Source organism: Macaca nemestrina, chromosome 14 (genome assembly GCF_043159975.1).
Source record: "Macaca nemestrina isolate mMacNem1 chromosome 14, mMacNem.hap1, whole genome shotgun sequence".
NCBI lineage: Eukaryota > Metazoa > Chordata > Mammalia > Primates > Cercopithecidae > Macaca > Macaca nemestrina.
Window position 1 is genome coordinate 116767773 of NC_092138.1, and position 23112 is coordinate 116790884.

The 23112-nt window shown below is 59.9% G+C and overlaps 2 protein-coding genes across 2 annotated transcripts in view; one reads left to right on the plus strand and one right to left on the minus strand.

Annotated features, from left to right (window-relative positions):
* Nucleotides 1–4150: 4150 nt before the first annotated feature.
* Nucleotides 4151–10301, minus strand: LOC105471909 (spermatogenesis and oogenesis specific basic helix-loop-helix 1). The gene is made up of 8 exons (XM_011724725.2): nt 10178–10301; nt 9766–9900; nt 9063–9210; nt 8245–8366; nt 7351–7544; nt 5784–5997; nt 5116–5186; nt 4151–4558 (listed from the first exon to the last, which is right to left on the minus strand). The coding sequence occupies exons 1-8, from the start codon at nt 10240–10242 to the stop codon at nt 4341–4343; spliced, it is 1167 nt and encodes a 388-aa protein (XP_011723027.2). The 5' UTR covers nt 10243–10301; the 3' UTR covers nt 4151–4340.
* A 2878-nt stretch (nt 10302–13179) lies between these two features.
* LOC105471910 (potassium sodium-activated channel subfamily T member 1) overlaps nt 13180–23112 on the plus strand; it is a 91334-nt gene continuing 81401 nt past the window's right edge. The window contains 1 exon segment of the mRNA XM_071078594.1: nt 13180–13321. Within this exon segment, the coding sequence (XP_070934695.1) occupies nt 13212–13321 (110 nt within the window). The 5' untranslated portion in view covers nt 13180–13211.

Here is a 23112-nt window from a genome sequence, read left to right on the forward strand (position 1 = left end):
TCCTTCAGCCCCGCTCCCCTGCCCAGGGCTCTTATGTGGTTGGGGTCTGGCCCTGCTGGGGGATGGGCCCTTGGAGGAGAAGGGAAGGGACAGCCCAGCTTATGGACTTGGCAGTTCACCCCAAGAAAAACAAGTCCCCTCCCCTGCCCTGGCACCAAAGTGCCCTCTGAGCCCAGTTCCTGGGCTGAACCAGCTTCCAGACTGCACAGCCCGTTCCAGGTCCTGAAGCGCATTCTCTGAGAACATGCAGTGCCCAGGATCCTGGAGCCCCCAGGAACCCCCAGGGCTGGGCCATGAATGCAACACAGAGAAGCCCAGGGCTGCTCCCAGCCACCTGAGGACGTGGCTGCTTGTCCCATCCTGGCAGGGAAGGGCCATGGCGGCCAGTGCCCAGGCATAACACAGCCTCAGCAGCCAGACCGCCCACGGCTCCATTCCACCCCAATTCCACCCCAACACTCTCCCGAGCAGGGGGCAGAAGAATGAGGGGAGATGGACCCCATCTCACCATCAGAGAGCTAGGGGCCGCTCCACGGCCCTGCTGAAGGTGGTTTCAGAAATCCTGATTCCAGAGACAGCAGCACCTGGTGAGGACCCGGGTGCACCTCGGGGAGCTTGGTCCCCTCTAGGGAGGAAATCGATCACAGAGCCCCCCGCCTGGAGGGCACGATGGGTCCCCGCTTTACAAGAGGCAGCCGACTGGGGCCTCTGCATACCCCCCACTCGCTCCTACCTTGGTTCACCCATGTTTACGGCCATGTGTCACAGGCATGGGGGGGCCGGGCAGCGTGCCCTCACCAGCTAAGCTCAACCAGGTCGGGGCGAGGCAGGTGCTGTTGGGAAGGGCATTTATGAGACCCCAACACTGCATGCACGCCTTGGGCGTTTCCCGCCTGGGCCCACAGGTGTCTGCAGCGGGGATCGTGGCCCTATTCTGGGCATCAGACCCTCCCATAAAAGGACAGGGGGGCGATGGGCATGGCCCTTTGGTGAGTGCTGGGCCCTGACACCACGGAGACGAATCACCCCTCCTGGGAAGACCCTCAGGGCTGTCCTTTAACCACTCCCCCCAAAGTCTCAGCTCCCATTCCTCCCACTCGGGACCCCAGAACTGCACCAAAGATGTGATGGGGGTCAGTTTTACCCCTGACGACCTCACCCCATTTACAAGGCAAACGCCAGTAAAGTGGCCGGTGGTTCATAGGAGGGAGACCCTCCCCTGCCAACTCCCACCTGAACCCCCATCTTCCTCAAAAACGCTCCTGGAGGTGCTGGGGACCTGTGGTGCTGGGGACACATCCCCCAGGAAGCCTCTGGGCTGAGGTAACACCAAGTGCAGAATGGGGTGACCTGGGGCTGTGGTGACCGGGGGTGGGGTGAGCCGGGGGCTGTGGTGACCAGGTGTAGGGTGAGCTGGGGGTGGGGTGACCCGGGGTGGGCCAGCATGGGGGGACTTTTGGGGAAGAAGGTCAGCAGGGCGGTGAAGGCGTGTGAGTCGGAGCTGCTCAGTGGGCCCAGCTACCAGGAGCCCTGGAGGGTCTCCGAGGGACACAGCAGATACATGCACACAGTGCAAACACAGGCATGCACACCAGTAGTCACAAGCATGCACACATACCCACACACGGGAACACAAACGCACGCATACAAACACAGTGCACATACATGCACATGCACCAGTGCACACACGCATACTGCCAACAGTGCACACATGCACACACCAGTGCACACATATGTACACACGAGAGCACAAATACATGCATACATACCAACACAGCACACACATACAATGCACACAGGCCAACAGTGCACAAACATGCATGCACACCACAGTGCAGACATTACATATATGCACACCACAGTACACACACATGCAGACACCAACACTGTACACATACATGCACACTAAGTGCACACTGCACACAAACATGCACACACCAATACCTAGCACAAGCACCCGTGCACACACACCAATGCAGTTTGCACAGTGCAAACACATGCATACCAACACATGGGAACAGAAACACGCACACAGCAACACAGCACACAAACATGCACGCATGGCAACAGTGCAAACGTGGACACACACCAACACATGGGACACACACAGATGCACAGCAACACATGGGCGCACAAACACCCGAGTACTAGCACGAAGCTGTGCATACCCACAGACACACGTGTGCACACACATGCACACACGGTAATACAGTCTGGATGTCTCCTCCAAGTCTCACGTCAAAATGTGATCCCCAGTGTTGGAGGTGGGGCCTGGTGCCAGATGACTGGATCATGGCGGCAGGTCCCTCACGAATAGCTTAGTGCCAGCCCCTTGGTGATGACTGACTCCTCAGTCAGTTCACGTGAGATCTGGTTGTTGAAGAGTTTGGGACCTCCCTCCTCTCTCTTGCTTTTTTTTTTTTTTTGAGACGGAGTCTCGCTCTGTCGCCCAGGCTGGAGTGCAGTAGCGCGATCTCAGCTCACTGCAAGCTCCGCCCCCCGGGTTCAAGCCATTCTCCTGCCTCAGCCTCCCGTGTAGCCGGAACTACAGGTGCCCGCAACCACGCCTGGCTAATTTTTTTTTTTTTTTTGGTAGCTTTGGTAGAGACGGGGTTTCACTGTGTTAGCCAGGATGGTCTCGATCTCCTGACCTCGTGATCCGCCCGTCTCGGCCTCCCAAAGTGCTGGGATTACAGGCGTGAGCCACCGCGCCCGGCCGCTTCTACTCTTTCTATGTGATGTGATTGCTCCCACTTTGCCTTCTGCCGTGACTGGAAGTTTCCTGAGGCCTCCCCAGGAGCAGAAGGCAGTACGCTTCCCATACAGCCTGCAGAACCGTGAGCCAACTCAATCTCTTTTCTTCCTCAATCACCCAGTCTCAGGTGCTGCTTTACAGCAGTGCAGCAGTGAACACACTAGTCTTCTAGGAGACACTCTTGAAATCTGGCAGCCTGAGTCGAACCCTAATGAGCAGGACACGGGAGAGCCGCCTCGTGCTCCCAGCTGGGCCCCGACCACCACTCTGTCCACCAGAGGTCTGAAGACGACTCCGCCTCTGCCCCGGGGTCTCAGCAACACGGGCCGTCAGCGCCCGGTGCCACAGCGTCCCGAGGATGCTGCTCTGCAGCCGACAGCCACGTCTCAGGCATCCAGCTGGACCTGGACCTCCTTCCAAGGGACCATGGTGGGTGCTCAGAGCCGGTCCTGATGGCCTTGGGCCCCTCACCCAAGCTCCCCACCCCCTTCTCCCCTGGGGTCTGCCCGCCACCCACAGCCTGGTGTTTGCACAGCACTTGCTCCCTGGAGCCTCCTAGCCTCCTGCCCACGGCAGGCGCTCCTCAGCCTTTGTCTGAATGACTCAGAGGAATGAATGGAACATTCTGGCTGGCTGCGGGGGCGGCTGCATGCAGGCACAGGGCTGCAGCCTGGTGGGGCTCTGAGCCCACGCTCAAACCTGTTTCCTCTACCTGGGGGACAGAGACCGCGCTGGTCCCTGGAACACTGCCCTGGCCGGCGGGGGGTCACATGGGACCTGGAGCCAGTGTCTCCAGATGGGGAGAGCAGGGTGAGGTCGAGCATCCGGGGTCGGAGACCAGCACCACCTGTGCTGTGGCTGAAAAACGGGCGGGCACCTAAGCACCATCCAAAGAGCTCGGTTCCTCCTCTAAGTAACCTGCCCCCACCCCCGAAGTAAACCAGCCCCACTCCAGATCTCAGGGTGGACGGCTGGGAACAGGACCAGACATGGAGGCCAGGTGACCTCTGCCCAGGGTCCCCATTCCCCACGTACAGTGAGTGCAGCAGCGACCAGCAGTGGAGGTGGAAGCCAGCCCTTCCCTTGGAGCCCCCCAGGCCGGAACAGGACAGCAGGCTTTTCTGAAAGGACTCCCCTCCCTGCAGCTCTGAGTGGCACCGAGCAGGAAAAGCAGCTCACACAGCAACCTCTAGGCAGCAAGACCGTGAGGCCACATCGCCTCCAGGGAGCAGGACCCGGAGCGCCCCCACCCCAGGGCACCAGGACTGGGTTATTCCGGGATTTCACAGTGCTGCGAACTTTGCAGAACAAAATCTGCGGCAGCTGCCTGCACGCTGAACGGAGGTGGCGCAATCTGTCCGATGAATCGGACTAATTACACAGAAGCCACACGGGTTTTGCTTCCTCCAGGAAAACTGCTTTCTCTCTTTAATATTCAGTATCCTCTTGTCACAGCCTGTAAGCCTCGCTCAAATTAGGGTGCAGCTGCAACCCAAACCCAAAATAAAATGCCCAAGCACGCGACAGGGACACACGCGGCTCCAGATCCACCGGCCCTGCCTGCCTCCTCTCCACAGCCCGGCTGCTAGCAGGCGAAGAAGTCAGGGAAGATGCTTTCCACCTCGTCTTTCAGGGCCAGGCCTGCACAGTCCACATCCAGGCTCCACGGCTCCAGAGGGCTGTCCTGGAGCTCCTGGGAGCCAGGCTCAGGGTCCCCTAGGAAGCCTGGCTCTCCCTGATCCAGTGGACTGCTCTCAGCTGGAGCCCATGCAGGGCCACTGCCTCCTCGGCCCTCCAGAGACCCTGGAAGCAAACAGAACACGTCAGCAGGGCAGGTTGGTGCTCTGGGAGCCTGAGGCAGACAGGTGGGGTCAGAGGAGCAGAGCTCCCACCTCAGCCCATCTGCCCTGCCCTGTCCGTGCTGTGCAGAGGCTGTGATGAAGTAGGTGAGCTCATACCTGGCGGCCCCAGACCCAGGACACCTGTTGGACCAGAACCAGGAAGGGGCTCCCCAACACTAAATCCTACATGGAACGGACACACGCCGTATCACAGGGCCATACACCTTTGCCAGCCAGCACGGGCTAGACCAGGGGCCTCACTGACACAAGGTCGAGAAGAAGAATACAGGGCTCCACACACCGCCAGCTCTCACGCAGGGTCGTCCACATCACGTTCACTCACACTCTCACCTATCACCTATGACACTCAATGCTAGATGCTACCTAATAGCTAAGCACCCAAGGAGGAGAAAACGGGGGCTCACAGACCCTGGGACCCCGCGTCACACACGCTGGGCCTGAGTCCCAATTCCCCAGTTCATGTCAGGTGACCAGCCCCGGACCCAGGGCCCCACTCACCCGGCCACCAGCTGGGACCGGCAGTCAGCAGGAAGGACGTCCCATCCTCCATATCAGACCCCAACACAGACCTGAGGAAGGGCAAGAAGCGCTTCCTTAGTGTCCACAAGTGGACCCAGGCCTTGAAGCTCAAGGAAACATTTGGGTCCCAAGTCCTGCAAAGGCAGCTTGAAATGCAAAGATCTAGACGCCACTCCTGACGGGCTCCACCCTGCCCAGTGGGGAGAAGTGCAGAAGCCACCGCCGCTGAGGACACCGGTCAGCGGCTCTCCCAGGTCCCGATCCGTCCTGCAGAGCATCTCTGCCGGTTTCTCTCCAGCCGCAGTCTCGCTCATCTTGTCCCCTCCCTCCCCCTCCCCTCCCCCTCCCACACCCCAGCTGGTATGTGCTCAGGAAACACAAACTCATTTTACTATCAGCCAAAACAAATGACAATTAGGAAGACGAAAATGTTTCCAGAAACACACATTAGAAAGCCACACGGCAAGGCTGGCTGGTCCTGTCCTGGGCTGTGGCCTTGGCGTCCCTCCCACAGGCACAGAGGAAGCAGGGAGAGAAGCTTCCAGATGCCAAGAAAGGGGGCCTAGGCAGGACTGGAAGGTGGGGCAGGCTCACACACACATGCTCGCTCTCGCACACACAGGCGTGCACACCGCCTGGGCACTCACCTGGCCTCTTGCACAGGCATGGGGGCCTCCTCAGCTGGCTCCCCCAGAGGTACAGCCCCCATGGCCAGGGGCCCAGCCTGGCCCAGCCAGCCAGGGGCCTCCCCACTCATCATAGGCAAAGTCTGCTGCTGTGAGAACGGAGGCCAGGACAGGGGTGGCCTCACAGCCTTAGGAAGACTCGGGCCTGGGGGCCACGGCACCAGGCTGGAAGGTTCTGGGAGAGAAGTCAGATGCGGGTCAAACTTCCCTGCCCGGCCCCACAGGCTTCCCCCGAGGACCTTGCAACTCAAGGGTTCGGTCCACTAACGCTGACCGAGTACTTACCCTGCTGCCTGCACCCTGCAGCAGGGAGACGCAAGAGGAAGCTCAGAAGCAGGTGGCAGAAGGGTAAACGGGGAGAAGATGAACACCCAGAGATGGGGTGCCCAACACCTGGGGGCTGAGGGCTTCCTAGAGTGGGTGCTTGGCCAGCTGCAAGGGGCTTGGATCTGGGGACCCTCTCAGCGCCCCCTCCCGGACCTCGAGCTCTACCCTCAGACCTGCTCCCTTCCCACGTGCCAGGCTGATGGGTTTCTGGAGTGCCCTGATGACCCCAGCTCTGCCACCAGCCCTGCCAACCGCATGACTGTTCCCGGCCACAGCCTCACTCACGGGGAGCCAAAAGGCACAGCCCTGCCTCTCATGGCACCTAGCGACTTCCAGACACTGGCACAGTGGGGGCCGAGGGGAACTCGGTCATCAGAGATGCCCTGCAGGGCCACCCACAGAGGGACCAGAGCTCAGCTGTGGGAGGCATTAGGGACAAAGGCCCCGGGTGGCAGCGGGAACAGCTGGGAGGCCTTGGGCCCCTGGCTCACCCCGATTACAGTTCCTGCCATGGGCAGGCAGCATAGACGGAGGAGCAGATGGGGTACCCTGGGGAAAACAGATCTCTGGCCGCATCCAAAACACACCAGCCACAGGCGGGTGGAGGAAGCAGGGCCGCAAAGCTGGACAGAGCAGCCAGGATGGGGCCGAGTCACTCTGCATCCCCACAGTTCCTACAGACCCAGAGACCCAAGACAGGACCAAGTCCCTCTACGTCCCCACACTTCCCGCAGGCCCACGGACCCAGGGAGTGATGAGGATGGGGCCAAGTCCCTCTATATCCCCACACTTCCTGCAGACCCAGGTACCCAGGGAGTGACCAGGATGGGGCCAAGTCACTCTACATTCCCATGCTTCCCAGCAAACCCAGGGACCCAGGGAGGAGGTGGTCAAGCCCTCCCTTCCCTGGAGCACAGGGAGATCTCAGGAGGAGACAGGACGGAGGGAACAGCCCCAGGGTGGCCTCTGGCCCGGATTCTCCCTCCCGAGAGCACACATCCTCCTTTGCACAAAAAGAAGGCACAGCCCGGGGGCCTTGAATCGAGCTCAGCCCTCAATACGTGGGTTTCTCACCAACACAAAAGCCTGGGAAAACTTTAAATTCCTGTTTGCAAACAGCCCCCGCTGTTCTTAGGACTAAAACACAGCCTGGCCGGGCTCCCCAGGACAAGGGCACCCCACACACACACCCAGGGCTCACCTGAGAAAGGGGGCGGCCCACCCCGCACCTGACACAGCCCCGACAGCACCTCACACTTGTCTGTGCCCAGGGACGTGCAGCTCGGAGGGTCCCAATGCCTGGAGGACTCAAGGACGTGGGGCAGGGGCTCTGGGCCGGCCGATGCCGGATCCCGGGACCAAGGACTTTCCAGAAACGCCTTCACATCTGGAGTTCTAAAAGGAGCAACGTGACGAGGATCCTGGGTCTACCCCCAGCCCCCTGGAGAGCTGCCCCCACCTACCCACCTCAGGAGCAGAGGACTGGACCCCTCCCCAGGACACCCCAGGCACCACCTACCACTAGCCCAGCCTCTGCCCGGGGGCCCTGGGCCAGCCAAGCTCCACAGCCGCCTGCCCAATTTCCCTCTGCCCAACTCCCCCGGTTCTAGATTCTTCCACAGCTAATTAGCCACCAGCCCCATGCCCCAGCCCACTGTGGGGTAAAATGGGTACATTTAAACAAATGATGCAGACAGTCCTTTAACCTGGGGAGCTGCCATTCTGAAAAGAACCAAATTATCTTGACTTCAGAAAACTCCATTCCTGAAGCTGCCCGTGGGGTGGAAGACGACACCTCACTGACCACCTGCAAATCCCCCACACACAAGCGCAAAAGAGACTCTTCCCGGGCACCTCCCACCTCCACGCCAGCCCAGACCCTCGATTCTGCTGACGGTGCTCCCCTTCCTGGAGCTCGCCTGTGTTGGTCACCTCACGCCTGGCCACCTGAGTCGGCAGGGCCCTGGGCAGGTCACCACCTGCGGAGGCCAAGCCGGGCCTCCAGGCCACACCCTCCCAAGGACATGCCAGGGGCTCTGGGTCTGCTGCTTCCAGGGTTACCCGGCCCTGCAGAGCAGCCCCAGGAGACACTAACCGAGTCCCGCCAGACGCTCCCGTCCCAGAGTCTGGCACGCCTGCTGGAATCTGACTCGACAGCGTCAACTGTAAGACGTCCTCCTGCAACGAGTGCCACATTTCCTTGGAAGAAGCAAGCATCTGAAATTTAAATAAACAAGTAAAACAAAGACAGAGAGTCAACTGGGAAACCCAAGAAACTGTGGCCAGACTGCTACCCCGGGGCCTGGAGGATCGCTGTGAGCTCGGTCCCTGCTTGGGACCTGGGGGCGAGGGTACAGGCTGATGACGAGACTGAGGTTCCACCCCAAAAAGACCCCACCATTCCTGAATCAGGCTGTGCATACCTAGGGCCTCACTGCACATGCTGGGACCCCTGACCTCACAGATGACAACACTGTTTCATTCCCCAAGCAGGTTCTCAACCCCAGCACTCACGGGGTCAGCCAGAGCCCCCAGGGCCTTGGAGAGGGGACAGGAGCCTCTCTTGGGGACGTGCAGAGAAATGATCTAGGGGGTACTCAGCCAGGGAGGATCAGGGGAGCCTAACTCTCCCCCAAATTGGCACAGAGCATCTGAGTAACCCATCAATGCACAGAACTCAGTGGCACATGAGGACTGGAAGAGAAGACTTGCTCCTTTCCAGGGAGAGAATAACAACAGGTAGGACTTGAACGAATCAGGAAATGCCCCGCCGAAAACGTGGCCTGCTCTAGTGGTGGAGGCCGAGGGGGCTGAGGGAGACGGGCATGACAGGGGACGTGCTGCCTGCAAGGTGGTGAGATGTCCCATCACCGTGATGCCAGAGGACTGATGGCAACTACCCTGACAACTCACAGCATGCTGCTCCTGGCTGGGCCCCAGGGCGCTGGCAAGCCGCAGAAACTGCACAGACATCTCCAGGACTGAGGCCATGTCCTCTCGCCGGCCATCAAACTGGGGCAGCAGGGCCCGCAGACGCTCACAGCTCAACGAGATCCGTTTCCTGGTTCCGGTCAAGAAACAGACATCTCTGGAAGCATCTCTGGGTCCTCCCGGCCTCCCCCAGAAGGGACAGTAACCACTAGAACCTACCAGAAAGACCCTGGGGGCTTGCCAGGTAGATGAGGTTACAAGACAACTGAGGGCTGCCCCGGGGCAGAGTGGGCTAGCTGTCCCCGTGGTCTGAAGCCCCCAGATCCACATCAGAGCACAGCCTGGGCCTGACCCCTGGGCCCCGGTGACAGGCTGTCCAGCCCAGGCCCAAACCATGGCTGCTTTGCGGTGTGGAGAGGACAGGGAGAGTCAGAGGCAGTCAGCAGTGCAGAGGGTCACAGGTGCACAGCCTCACGAGCCCAAGGCTTCAGGCAAAGAGGGGCTGCGGGATGTCCCCCAACGTGGCTTTTCTGGTTTACTTGCAGGTGTGCAGTTTGTCCTTCCACCGGGCACAGGCCACGAGCCCCTCCCGGCTGCCTGACACCTGGTGGCAGCCACAAACCTAATCTCACCCGCTCCACCCCTTTACAAAGCGCCCCGACCTCTAGGAGGCACCGCCACTCACCTGCGCTCCCTCTCGCTGATCACGTTCCGCCGAAGGCAGGAGCTGGGACCCTCGGCCACCGTAAGGGCCTTGGGCTGGCCCGAGCCCTGGGCCGAGTCCTCGCAGCAGGAGAGGGCACCAGACAGGGAGGAGCCGCTGCCGAGAGAGCCAAGAACACCAGGTCCTGAGAACCCCAGACAAGGCCACCGGGAGTCCCAGATGCCAGAATGGGGGTCTTTGGGATGCGCGTGGAGGCCAAGACCTGGGTCACGTAGGGACACGACCCGGCCCTCTCTGCACCCCTTCCCCTCCCCCAGGGTCCAGGGCTCTGCCCCAGGAGGGCCAAGAGGAGTGGAGCCCGGCGACTTGCGGAAGCACCCCTGGGTACAGGGCTTGGGCCCCCACACCCTTGGCCCCCAGCCCAATTCCTCACTTGCATCCCCTGGCAGTAGGGACTCCGGAGACCTCCGGGTCGAGCTCGGAGCACCGGGACGCCATGAACTCGCAGCTGCGGAGCGACCCCACGCGCACGGCCCCTTCCGCAGGCAGCCCCGCCCCCTCACGTGTGCTCTGCCCACCTGCCACGTGCTTTCCACCCAGCCCGCCTCCACCCCCATTCGCAGTCCGCCCCCATAGCGCATGCGCTCTGGCCCTCCCCACGCATCCAGCCCGGGGCCCATGTGACCCGCGTTCCTCCAAAGGTGCTGGAAAGGGACTCGGAGGATCCACCCACTCCGTGCCCCCTCGGTACGCCAGGGGAAGGGCCCCAGCCCAGGTGGCCCTGCCTCCGCCCTTACCTTCCCAGGGGTCGTCTTGGTTCCTACTTATGCGGGGGGTCTCGTTGCCCCTGGGCACTTTGGAGAGGCGGGCCCTGCCCTTAGGAGCCCAGCCCGTGGTGGGAGTGGGCGAGCTGGGCTGAGTCCTTTAGCCCAGGCCTGGGGGACCCAGGCGCACAGGGACAGGGAAGGGTACCCACCTGTCCCCCAGTCGCCCACGCCTGCCTTTTCCCCCCAAATCTAGTGCCCTTGCGGGTACTGCGCCCCAGGATAGGGTCACCATCCACCCTGCTGGGTCGCCCAGAGCCAGGGGCATACTGTCCCCACCCCCAGGCCACCATCGTCCACGCTCTTCCTCCCGCTCAGCTCTGCCGGGCACCCTCAGAGCCGTCTGTCCCTTCCCCTGGTCCTGTCCGGGCACCGCCCCCGCTTCGTGCCATGGGGCCCCAGCTCGACCGCTCATACTGTCAGCAGGTTTCTGCGGGGTCGCGGGGTCCTCCCCATCCAAACCCAGAAAGCTCTGGCGCCAGGTCTCTTTTCACCTCCTCGCTGAATTCAAGAAGCCGCCCTGCGCTGGGCTTGAGTCCCCCGGTAAATACTTTTGGGGGGATGACAGAGGGAAGGGGGAGGTGGAGACTTTCTCTTTCACGGAGGTGGGGGTGGCCCTCAGGGAAGCAGAAGGGACAAGGGTGGGGCTTGAGGCTGGACTGTCGGGAGGACATCACTGGCTGGGCTGGTGCTGAGGTCCGTAGCTAGAGGAGGTGGGGTGGATGATTGGGCTGGTGCCGAGGTCCCTAGCTAGAGGAGGTGGGGTGGGTGACCGGGCTCATGCTGAGGTCCGTAGCTAGAGGAGGTGGGGTGGGTGGCTGGGCTCATGCTGAGGTCTGTAGCTAGAGGAGGTGGGGTGGGTGGCTGGGCTCATGCTGAGGTCTGTAGCTAGAGGAGGTGGGGTGGGTGGCAGGGGCTCTTTTCCTGAGAGGGGCGGCAAGAAGGAGCCCGGGCAGGTGCCACCACATAGGGGGCATCTGCCCGGGGTGCCCCAATCTCCTGTGGAGAAGGCGTCAGGCTGACATTCTGAACTTTGGGCCAAAGATGGGCGAAGGGTGTTTGGAGCAGAGGGAGGTTATGTAATATAAGGTGGTCTCTCCATCCCTGCTCAGCCCAGCCACCACTGCAGGTCAGACATGGAGGACCGGGTTGGAGGTAGGGCAAAAGCTCTCGGGGACCTGGGCCCTCTCCCAGCCCTGCCCCTGGCCAGGGAGGGGTGGACGGGCTGGCGATCTGGGGCTCCTCAGTGGCAGAGGCGGCCAAGTTTTTGTTTCCCTAAAGCCCTCGGAATGTCATCGAACCTGGGAGTCTCCTGCCGCTGACAACCCGTGTAATTACTGCTAATTAATCACAGATGCAGACGGTGTGGACTCTCAGTGGTGATTTTTCTGAGTTCCCCAGGCAGGAGGGCATTAGCAGAAAGCCACCATCTTGCCCTGGCTGCACCCGCCCAGGGGTGGTGGGACCCCAGCAGCAGCACCAGCCTCTCTAGGGACGTGAGGAAAAACCCCCAAGATGCCTACAAGCTGTGTGGTGGGGGCACAGGCTGAACTTCTGCTGGGGGCTTAAGAGCATCCTAGACCTCCCTGAGTGTTCCCCACCCCCACCCCAAAAGCATCCGTGTTCAGTTGGCTGCCTCCTAGAGAAACAGGGAAGGACACTCCCGAGAGACACTGGGGAGGCCAGGGACCACGAAGTACATGCCATGCGCCCTCCCAGTGGACCTGGCCCTCCCCCTACCCCTCGTGGGCACAGTCCTGGCTTAGTGAGGGGCCTGGTCCGCACTGCAAACCAACAAAGGTCTGGGGACAGAAATCGCAATTCTCCAGAGCTCTGTGTGAGGCCATCTGAGCCAGGATGACTCATGTGCAACAGTGTGAGCACGTGCACGGGAAAGGGGGCCTGCAGGGGGACCCTCTGCTTCCCAGTCGTTGGGCTGCAGCATCTTAAGTTGGAACCCTCCTCACCCGTCTAAAAGTGCTGTGCGTGCTGTGTGGGTGAGAGCACAGGGTGGGATGCCCTCATGCCCCTCCCCCAGGCCGAGCCCAGGTTGTGGTGCCCACCGACAGATGCCGCAACCTGTGGGGAGTGGGGGAGAGTCATGTTGAATGTGGCTTGTCTTGAGTGACCAGTGTTGACCAGGGCAGAGCAGCACAGCAGGGAGGTGGTGACGGTGCCTGGGCTCGGCGGCCGGATGCTGGCGGTCAGAGCAGCGCATGTGCCCTGCTGCCTGCAAAGGACCCAGAGCCCCCCAAGCCGCTGCCTACCACGGAGCCTTCCCAGGGATGTAGGGCCGGGTGGCGGCGCGCTTGGTCTTTTCTAGCCATTAACGAACCCCGTTCCGTTCTTCGGAGTTTTGAGGGTTCAGAGGGCCGCAGTGGGGGCGGGTCCCTGGACCCTCGGCCTCCCTACCCTCGCCTACCCCCAACCCCCGTCCCAGCCTGGGCCAGAGCCGCCGCGGGTCCCGGCGCGGCCGGCAGGGGGCGCGCGCGGACAGACGCCCGCACCCGACCCTGGGACTGGCGTTTTTTCCTTGCTAATCTGCGAGGGGGAAAAAAAAATGCTTTTCAGGGCAAAGCGAGGGAAGAAGGTGGCAGCTCCCACTCGGTTCTCCCTCGGGTCGGGTCCGAGCTGCCGGGCCGCATGCCGCTCCCTGACGGGGCGCGTAGCCCAGGGGGCGTCTACCGGGAGGCGCGCGGCGGGGGCTACACCAACCGGACCTTCGAGTTCGACGACGGCCGATGCGCCACCAGGTACGGTCTGCTGCGCCCTCCCCACGCGGGGAGACCCCTGTCTAACCTAAGACCCCCAAGTTCCCCCTCAGGCTCCCGCACCCTGCAGGACCCACCGTTCCCAGGGCCATCCAACTTCCCCAGGACCCGCGAGTGCCCTCCCAACCCACCTGGGGGAACAGGGGCGCCCCTCAGGGTGGGCCTCGCTTTCTCTAACAAATAACAGGTGCCCAGGCAGCAGCGTCCGTCCGCATCTGTCCTCCACCTGGTAAGAAGCTGGGGGGAGCGGCCGTGGCTAGATGGGGGTCCTGAGCATCTCCCAGGTGGGGAGAGTGGCAGGGAGGTTGGGGGCGGTGCAGGGCCTTCCACGCCCTCAGCCCCCTCCTCTACCCCAGCGTGGGGAGGAAGGTTCCATCCCTCTGGTGTGGCATGGCAGTGCTTGGTCAGGGTGGGGTGCCCCACGATGTTACCCCACACAGTAGGGGGTGTCCAGGGCAACCTTCCGAAGAACAGCCCCCAGTGGGAAGTGGGTTAAGTGGCTGTCAGATGAGGGCGGGGTCCTGGGTTCTGGTCACTGCTCTCTCCCTGCTGGCCCGTCCCTGGGAGGAGAGGGTCAGTTGAGAAGGGCATTCAGGTGACCTGGAGCCAACTGTTCCCTGTGTAGTGTACTGGGATGCCACATGGCTCCCACCCACCCAGTGACCAGTGCAGAGGCACAGACCAGCAGCCGAGTGGGACAGTCCTGAGCGGAGGTGGCCCCAGGGTCCTGGTTCCCCGTCCTCTCCCGCCTCCCTCAGCCCTTAAAAACAGGCAGGTCTGCCCCTCCCCCTGTCCCCAGAGCCAGACTCCAGGGAACCCTGGGCAGAGCCGGTCTCTGTCTTGGGCGAGCCCCTCCCCAGCAGAACAGAGCCGTTTCTTCTGGATTCTGCCCAGTCTCAGGCTGTCCTGAGGCCAGAGAAGGGGCTGGAAGAGCATACCTGAGAGCAGGAGGCCTGGTGCTGCTGCCCGTTTGTTCTGTGGGACTCAGTTTCCCCATGAGTAAATGAGGGGGTGGGGTGGATAGTCTTTAAGGGCTGCCTCTGGTGAGGGACCAGGCTGGAGAGGAGGTTCCCAGCATCAAGAGGCAGGCACAGCACCCGCCTGGCACCTGGGGGAGTCCGGGATACAGCGTGGGTGAGGAGCAGGTGCTCTGAGGGTGGCCAGTGACTTGACGATGTCCTTGGGAAGTGGGCACAGCCTGGATGTGCCCTGAGGGGCCATCCGGGGGTTGCCTGTCAGGCACGGAGAAAATGACCCCAAGGGGGTCGTGGATAGTCCTTGTCTTTGTGGGCTGGCCGGCCCCTACCATCTCCCGCCCTGGCCTAGTGTTGTCCTCTCTGGCCATTAGTACCTGCCCTGCTGGGTCTGACTTTCTCTAGAAGACGCGGCGGGACTGTGTCCTCAGGGTCTGGCCTTTAGCTCCAGGCCTCATCCACTGGGTCCTTCCAGACACCTGTGTCTCCCAACTGGCCCTGCCCACCCGCCCGGGACAGCTCCTCCTCCCCGCTGGACTGAGCTGCCCTCCGTGGCAACAGAGATTCCCTATCACACTGCAGGTGGAGCAGCTGCCAGCACTGGGGGGATGTCAGGCGGGCCAGGTGAGAGCCTTCCAGGGAGAGTCAGGCTTGGGGAGGGAGCAGGACCTGGGGTTGGCTGGGCTCGGAGGGGAGCTAAGCTCCAGGTGAGGCCAAGGCTTGCGGCCCAGGCAGGTGGCTTCAGCTGCAGAAAAAAAGAACCTTCGTGCCGCCTGGTGGTGGGGGAGCTCCACGGGGCAGGTTTCCGCACCAGCTCTCAGGCGGGGAGGTGGGCGCCAGGCAGCAGCGTGGTCAGAACCCGGGCCCTGGAGTCCATCGGCCTTGGTGCCAGGCCTTGAGCAGGCCTCCGTCTTTCCTGGGTGCTGGAGGATGCCAGCCTTGGTGCTGTGGTTCAGAGAGGGCAGGAGGTGCTGGGACACCCCACCCCACACCAGTGCCCCAGCTCAAACCCCGAGCTCCATGCTAGTGGCGTCCCAGAGTCAGCCCTGAGGCCGCCAGGCCGGAAAGTGGGGCTCCAGAGAGGAGCTCCTGGCCCTCCAGGTGGCAGGGATCTTCACCGGCCTTTGGCCCCCTTTCTGGCCTCCAGGCGCCCTGCTCCCACCCCCATGCCATGGAGTCCCGAGCCCTCAGCTGTCTCCCCACAGGCCCTGGGGATGACAACTATTATAGGAGAGGGAGGGGCTAGTGGCCCTGTTGGCCCCAGAGCTGGCAAGTGGCCACCCCCTGCCCAGCGCGCTTTGCATCAGAGCCCCAGCCAGGCCTTTTCCTGGAAATACCAGTTCCCAGCAGCCCTGCTCCAGGGTGGGCCTGGGACCCTCTAGGCCCTGAGGGGATCAGGCCCTGGCATCCTGCCAGGGTAAATGCCTGGCCCAAGGTCCTGGCCCGCCTTCCAGGCCCATATTAGGGAGCAGTGCCTTCAGCAGCAGGAAGTAGCTCAGGGCCCATGGGAAAGGTTTGAAGGCCCAAGGTACCGCCCAGCACTGGCCGGCAGGAGGGACGGCTTGGGCCACGGGGAACTCAGGCGTCTGCTGTGGCCCTGGAGTGGCCACAGTAGCAGCTCAGGAAGCTACAGAGGTGAGTGAGAAGGGAGCAGGCAGGGTCCCCACAGGGGCCTCTGCTTCTTTTCCTGTGGCTGGCCTGTGTGTGGCCTGTGTCCTTGCACCCGGCAGCCTCCAAGTGTGCTGGTCTGGTTCACCCACCGCACGGGGAGCTCTAGAGTAATACAGAAAATTACTTGGGACGAGCCTGGTGTGGCAGCAGCGGTACCTTGCTGTGGGGCCGTCTCATGCCCTCAGAGGGTGTTGGGGGGCGTCTCAGGCTCTCCCCTGAGGCTTTGTGTCCTGCTTCCCAGGGATGCCAGCTTGCAGGCTTTGCCCCCGGTGCCACCGGCCCTGGGAGGGGTGGCACTTCTGTGTCTCCCACAAACAATCCCAGGTTTCTCTGCAACAGGAAAGTTTATCCGAGTGTGTCCCAGCCCTGCATGGGTGAGGGGTACTGAACGGGTATATCGTGTACCCAAACACAAGTGCTGTGTGTGCCGGTGAACCTGGGTGCGCCGTGAGCCAGGCACGCACACCCTGGGCACGTGTGTGAGAGCTGGAGGAGGATGTGTGGGGCCCGCCAGCCTGATTGTGTGACCTCGAAGTCACCAGTCATGAGTCTGGGGAAAGGCAGGCTGGACTCGGCATGCCCATGCCAGGTGGCTGGGTGCCAAGGCCTGGTTAAATGGGCATCTTTCAAAGGTGTCTTGGGACCTCTCCCAGCTGTGTGTGGGTAAAGCCACTCATGTTCACCCAGACCCGCTTCCACCTGTGAAACTTGGAAGTGAGCCAGCGGGGCTGGAACTGAGGCCAGGCTGCGATTGGCCCAGGGAGGTGAGACCAGTACTAGTAACTGGCAAGTGTAAAAGGTTTGCAGGGGACAGTGGCAGGGCAGAGGCCGCGAGCTTCCTGGGGTATATCCCTGGGAAGGCCCTCCTCGAGAGGGGGCCTCCAGCTGCTCCCTAGATCGGGGCGGAAGGTGAGGAGGTGGGAGAGGACGGTCGCCTCACTGGAGCAGAGGTGGGGACATCAGGAGATGAAGGGCATTGTAGGACCAGGGTCTGGACTGGCACAGGGCGGGCGCCCTGGGAGGAGCAGAGGGCCTGGAGGAGCCTCTGGGAACTGTGTCTGTGAGGTTGGTCCATCCCAGCACCGAGATGCAGTAGCTGTGTCAGCTCTGACTAGTCACTTCACCTCTCTGGGCCTCAGTTTCCTCATCTGTAGAATGGGAGCGCTAGCATGGACCTTACGAGGTTGTGTTGAGCCCGTGTCGACAGCACGGACACAAAGCTGTGTTGGCGTGCTGTTGAGCTAGCATGGACCTTACGAGGTTGTGTTGAGCTGTGTTACAAAGCTGTGTTGGCGTCGGGAGCTTGCACACCGGTCAGTTCGTCTGTTCCTTGTTACGCACCAGCTATGTTGACACATCAGAGCTAAGCATTTGTCCAGTTACTTCCCTGAGATGGATTTTTAAAAATGGAATTGCCGGGTCGAAAGATTCCCACGGTGTTAATGTTTGCCACATGGCCCACGGCCCGCAGGGGTGGGACTGGCTCCCCCCTCGCAACAGTGCCGGGGTGCGGCGTGTGCCAGCTGCCACTGTCTCCTCCTTGGCACCGTCCCCCTGGGGCACCTGTCTGTGTCCTACCAGGCACCACTCAGGCCTCGGAGGCTGAGACACAGCTGGCCCCTTGGTGCCCAGGAAAGGCACACAGGTCTCTCCTTTGTAGCCACTCTGGGGCACTCCACCAGAGGGGCAAAGGGGGCTTCCATCTGCCTGTGACCCCCTCCTGGGGCCGGAAGTGGGTCCTTGTGCTTCACAGGTACCAATAGTGCTTTTGCCTAGGGCAGACCCAAGCGGTGACGGACAGCCAGGGCTCACACCACCACACACAGTGGCTTTCCAGTGAACTTCCCTGACTCCAGCCACATTGAGGGAGGCGGCTGGGGCTGGGGCAGGTATTGGGAGTGCCAGTGAGTTGGTCATTTTCTAAGCATGATGGCAGCTCAGGGTATGGGACCCTAGATGGAGCAGGGGCCCTGTGCCTCGGTCTTCCTAAAGCGGCCCAGCCCCTCCAGAGTTCATTGGTGCTGAGGAAATGGAAGCCCCACTTCTGCCTCAGTTTCCGGAGAGGCCCAAGGCCAGGCACGGTGGGTCATGCCTGCGATCTCAGTGTTTTTGGAGGCTAAGGCGGGAAGATCGTTTGAGGCCAGGAGTTTGAGACCAACCTAGGCAACATGGCAAGACCATTGTCTCTACAAAAAAAAAAATAATAATAATTTTTAAAAAATAAAAAAAAATTGCCGGGCGCGGTGGCTCAAGCCTGTAATCCCAGCACTTTGGGAGGCCGAGACGGGCGGATCACGAGGTCAGGAGATCAAGACCATCCTGGCTAACACAGTGAAACCCCGTCTCTACTAAAAAATACAAAAATCTAGCCGGGCGAGGTGACGGGCGCCTGTAGTCCCAGCTACTCGGGAGGCTGAGGCAGGAGAATGGCGTGAACCCGGGAGGCGGAGCTTGCAGTGAGCTGAGATCCGGCCACTGCACTCCAGCCTGGGCCACAGAGTGAGACTCCGCCAAAAAATAAAATAAAATAAAATAAAATAAAATAAAATAAAATAAAATTAAGACTAGATAAGGCCCAGTGTACTCCTACAGGCCATGCCAGCCCTCAGGTGCTCAGCATGGCCGGCACAGGGACCTGGCATAGCTCTCTGGGGGAATGAGCAGGGGTATGGTTGTGCCTCCCACAGCTGTGGGAGAGGGGCGGTTTCTCCTCCAGGTGCAGCCCCCACCATGGCCTCCCCACCCTCAGGCTGTCCATCCTAGCAGGGCTGTCCCCAAGGGTCCCCTGCCAGCTCCAGGCTGTGTTCCTTGCTAGGATCACCATTGCCTCCAGCAGCCAGCTCAGCTCGAGGGTACTGACAGCTGATGTGTGCAGTCACCAAGCACCTCCCAGTAGCCGCAGCGTGGCCGGGGGCAGGGGCTCTGTGGGCTGATACAGCTGGAGAACAGGGTGTGGCCTGTGGGAAGGACCAGCCAAGGGTCCCAGGCACCCAGGACCCTGAGATGGTCTTGCCATCTGCCACTGAGTGACCAGCACACTGCTGGCTGCTGCATGGGGCGGGGACAGCAGAAGAGCTCCCTGGCATCTGGCCCAAGCCCAGGCTTCTGCTTCCCCCGACAACCTCGGGCACGGGTCCAGGGTTGATGGCCCCCACAGCCTCGCCGGGGGCCCTGTGTCCGCTGTGCTGCTGGCCTTCCCCTCTTCCCTCTGGGCTGGGAGAAAGCTGCTCTGAAGTCTGTCTGGATAAATCTACAGCTTGATTTCGGCTCATCCACGTGTTCTGAGCTTTCACTTTGGATCTTAAAGCATCTCAGGAGATGGCGCTGAGCAGCCACCCTCACATGGGCAAGAAGCCCCTCCCCTAAAGAGAGATGTCACCCAGGACACTTGCCTGCCCAGCTGCCTGGGCATCTTGAGCAGCTCTGACTTTTTAATCATTGTGCAAAGGAAGCATTGAGTTGTTCTGCCACGGTCAGCAGAGGTTCTGCAGCTTTGCACTTGCTGGGCACTAAGCCCAGCACTCAAACGCCCCCACCGCGGTGATGCTATGCCTGCCTGGGGGACTCTCCTGAATGCTGGGTAGGGATGCCCACGCACAGGCAGGCACATGCACACAGATCCATGCGCATGCACACGTATGTCCATACGTGCACATGCATACACATGCCCACATACATGTATGCATACACGCACATTGTACATGCATGCATGCAAACCCATCCGCACAGGCATGCACATATTCGCGCACATACCTCTGCATGCACGTACATGCTCATTCACACGTCAGCATGCGTGTGCCTATTTGCATGCTTACATGTGCTCATCTCCCTCCTCCCTGACGTCTCTGTCAAACATGGCTCGCCCAGCTCCTGGAAATTTTGAACTGAGTGTGAACAAGAATGTATTTTAGGAGAGAAACCTCAATCCCTTAGCCAAAGACAGTCACAATCTTTTTTTTTGTTGTTTTTTGAGAGACAGTCTAGCTTTGTCACCCAGGCTGGAGTGCAGTGGCGCAGTCATGGCTCACTGCAGCCTCAACGTCATGGGCTCAAGTGATCCTCCCACTTCAGCCTCTTGAGTAGCCAGGACTACAGGCACCATGCCTAGATAACTTTTCTGTAGGGCAGGTTTTTGCCATGTTGCCCAGGCTGGTCATGAACTCCTGGGCTCAAGTGATCTGCCCACCTCGTGCTGGAATTACAGGGGTGAGGCACCATGCTGGGCCACAAGGAATGTTAAAAGAAGTCTTTGTGGGGAAGGATATTTTATCCAGGACTTCCTTCGCTAATCCTGAGAGGCAGGCTCCTTGCTGCTTTCTGAGCCCCAGCCGGGGCAGAAATAAGGGCCTGGTGATGCTAGAGTTTGGGGGAGGATGTCTTTAGCCCTTAGCTGTTCCGTTTGCCGTAACACATGTCATGCATGATATATTCACTTTGCAAGGTACAACGGGTGACACACTGCCCTAGAACCCCATCCTGCCCCCAGCACTGTGGCTGCCAGTGTGTGGGGACCGTCTCTAGATCACCTACAAGCTGGGTGCCCAGAGAAACCCACCTCCTCTTTAGGGTTCTGTGGAAAGAGGTCGTGTTTAGTTTTTAAAGGGGGTTCGTTAAATGTCATTCTGTGTGTGTAGTGTTGCATCCACACGGGCTGACACGGGCTCACAGAGACCTGTGCCTTCACAGAGCAGTGTTGGCTGTAGCTGTCAGCCGCTCCTGAATTCATGGACGTGCAGGCTGTTTGCAATGTTCACCTTCATACATGAGACCGTAATGAAAATCCATGCCTGGGCCTCCTCGGACACAGATCAAGGATGTCCCCGGGTAGAGGTTCCAAGTTGGAGAGGACCCACGATTCCGCCATAATTAATCCACTACTCCCAGCCAGCTGGACACTGCACAAGAGCCGTGGCTTGCAGAACCCCCCGTTCTCTAACCACAGCCGATCGCTGGCGCAGGAGTCTGTGCAACTTTCATCTCTCTAATTACCAGCCAGGTGGCTTGTCTTTACTTGTGCGTTGTTTTCCTTTCCTCTTCTTTGAACCTCGCTCATGCGTCCTTTGTTTTCTTTTTTGAGACGGAGTCTCGCTCTGTCACCCAGGCTGGAGTGCAGCGATGCCATCTCAGCTCACTGCAACCTCCGCCTCCCGGGTTCCAGTGATTCTCCTGCCTCAGCCTCCCGAGTAGCTGGGATTAGAAGTGTGTGCCACCACATCCAGCTAATTGTAGTATTTTTAGTAGAGATGGGGTTTCACCATGTTGGCCAGGCTGGTCTCAAACATCTGACCTCAGCTGATCCACCCACCTTGGCCTCCCAAAGTGCTGGGATGACAGACTTGAGCCACTGCACCGGGCCGTATTTTCTGCTAGATTGTTTTCCTTTCCACGGATCCTGTAGGCATAGGGCTGTGTTCTGATAATTATGCTGTTGTGAATATGTTCTTCCTGTTGGTCGCTTGTTCTTTCCTTTTGCCAGTGATGTCTTTTGTTAAACAGCAGTGTTTTTGTTCAGATGTAGAAGCATTTATAAATCTATTCCTCTTGGAATAGATGATTTTTGGGTTTTGTATATTAAATAAAAGGTCTTCTCAGCTCTAAACACTTTTTCCTGTATTTTCTTTCCATCTTGTCCTTGGTTTGGGGCTGCAGCGTGGGGTCTAATGTTATTTTATCCAACAGAAGGCACGTTGGATAGCGTAGGCTGGAGCCGGGTATTGGGTTCAAGCACTGGCCCTCCTGAGGCAAGGGGACAAGTGGTAAAGAAGGATAAATAAGGAACAAGGGGCCGGGCGCAGTGGCTCAAGCCTGTAATTCCAGCACTTTGGGAGGCCAAGACGGGCGGATCACGAGGTCAGGAGATTGAGACCATCCTGGCTAACACGGTGAAACCCCGTCTCTACTAAAAATTACAAAAAAAAAAAACAACTAGCCGGTCGAGGTGGCGGGTGCCTGTAGTCCCAGCTACTTGGGAGGCTGAGGCAGGAGAATGGCGTGAACCCGGGAGGCGGAGCTTGCAGTGAGCCGAGATCTGGCCACTGCACTCCAGCCTGGGTGACAGAGCAAGACTCCGTCTCAAAAAATAAAAATAAAAAATAAGGAACAAGGTCAAGTGTGTTTCTGAAGTTCTCCGGCCTCCATTTCTCCATCAGCACAATGGGGAGGATATCACTCCTCCTGATATTTGCAGCCATAACTTGAGTCAGGACAGTTGGAGCTGCACTTATCCCAATACCATAGGACCAGTGAGTGCCCCTGCCTCCTTTCTCAAGCCTGGATGCCAACGTGGGCTTCAGCCGGTCGAGGTATTGTGCTGTGTCTCACCGCTCTGTCTTTTCTTGAGCCAGACCGTGGAGTGTCAGCTGCTGTGGCTGGACATTTGTGCTGGCAGCAGACGACAAGGGCCCTCTCTGTTCCTCTTCACAACCGCTGTGCCTGTTCTTGCACGTATATTCTTCAGGATTAATTTTTGAAGCAATTCATCAAATTCTGAGAAAATAGGGATGCGCTCTTGATTGGCAGCGATTCCCTTTGCCCGTGTGTTTGGAGAAGGGACTGTTGGACCGTTGGGAGGAAGACCTCCATCTCCCGCCAGCGACAGCTTCCAGTCCATCTCTCGGGAATGCCGTGTGCCCCTGTGGGTTTGGGGCAGGGTGGAGCCCGGGTTCAGAGTCCCTGCACCTGCTGTGAGCAGGTGGTGCTCCTGGGTTGGTCGCTGTACTAGGTACCGTATTTGCTGTAGTAGGTTTTCAGCTGATTCCTCTTGGGTTTTCCAGTAAATAATCATGCCAGCTCCAAACAAGCCCCCTTCACGACTCCCTCCTTCTATCCTTTTCCTCGCAGCAGTGCACAGGTAAGGCCTCCATTATGGTGGCACGGGCAGCCTCGCATTCCCAACTGGAACAGGAATGCCCAGGGCCCTTGGCGGGAGAAGCTTGTTTTTAAGCAGTTTGTCAGACAGCCCTGGCTCCATGGCCACTGGGGACAGATGCAAGGGGAGTGAGAAGCAGGCACTCGCGGCTATCAGAAGAACCCCCAGCTGCCCAAAGGTAGCACAGCCCAAGGTGAACCTGGACCTGGCCCCGACCCCAGCGTCTCTGCCGGGACCTCAGTGATGCTCCTTGGGCTCCG

Coding starts and splice junctions, on each gene's coding strand:
- LOC105471909 (XM_011724725.2), bottom strand. CDS start 10,242: ATGGCGTCCCGGTGCTCCGAGCTCGACCCGGAGGTCTCCGGAGTCCCT. Junction 8,367..9,062: donor CCAGCCAGGAGCAGCATGCT/GTGAGTTGTCAG, acceptor TTTAAATTTCAG/ATGCTTGCTTCTTCCAAGGA. Junction 4,559..5,115: donor CGGTCCCAGCTGGTGGCCGG/GTGAGTGGGGCC, acceptor GTTTGCTTCCAG/GGTCTCTGGAGGGCCGAGGA.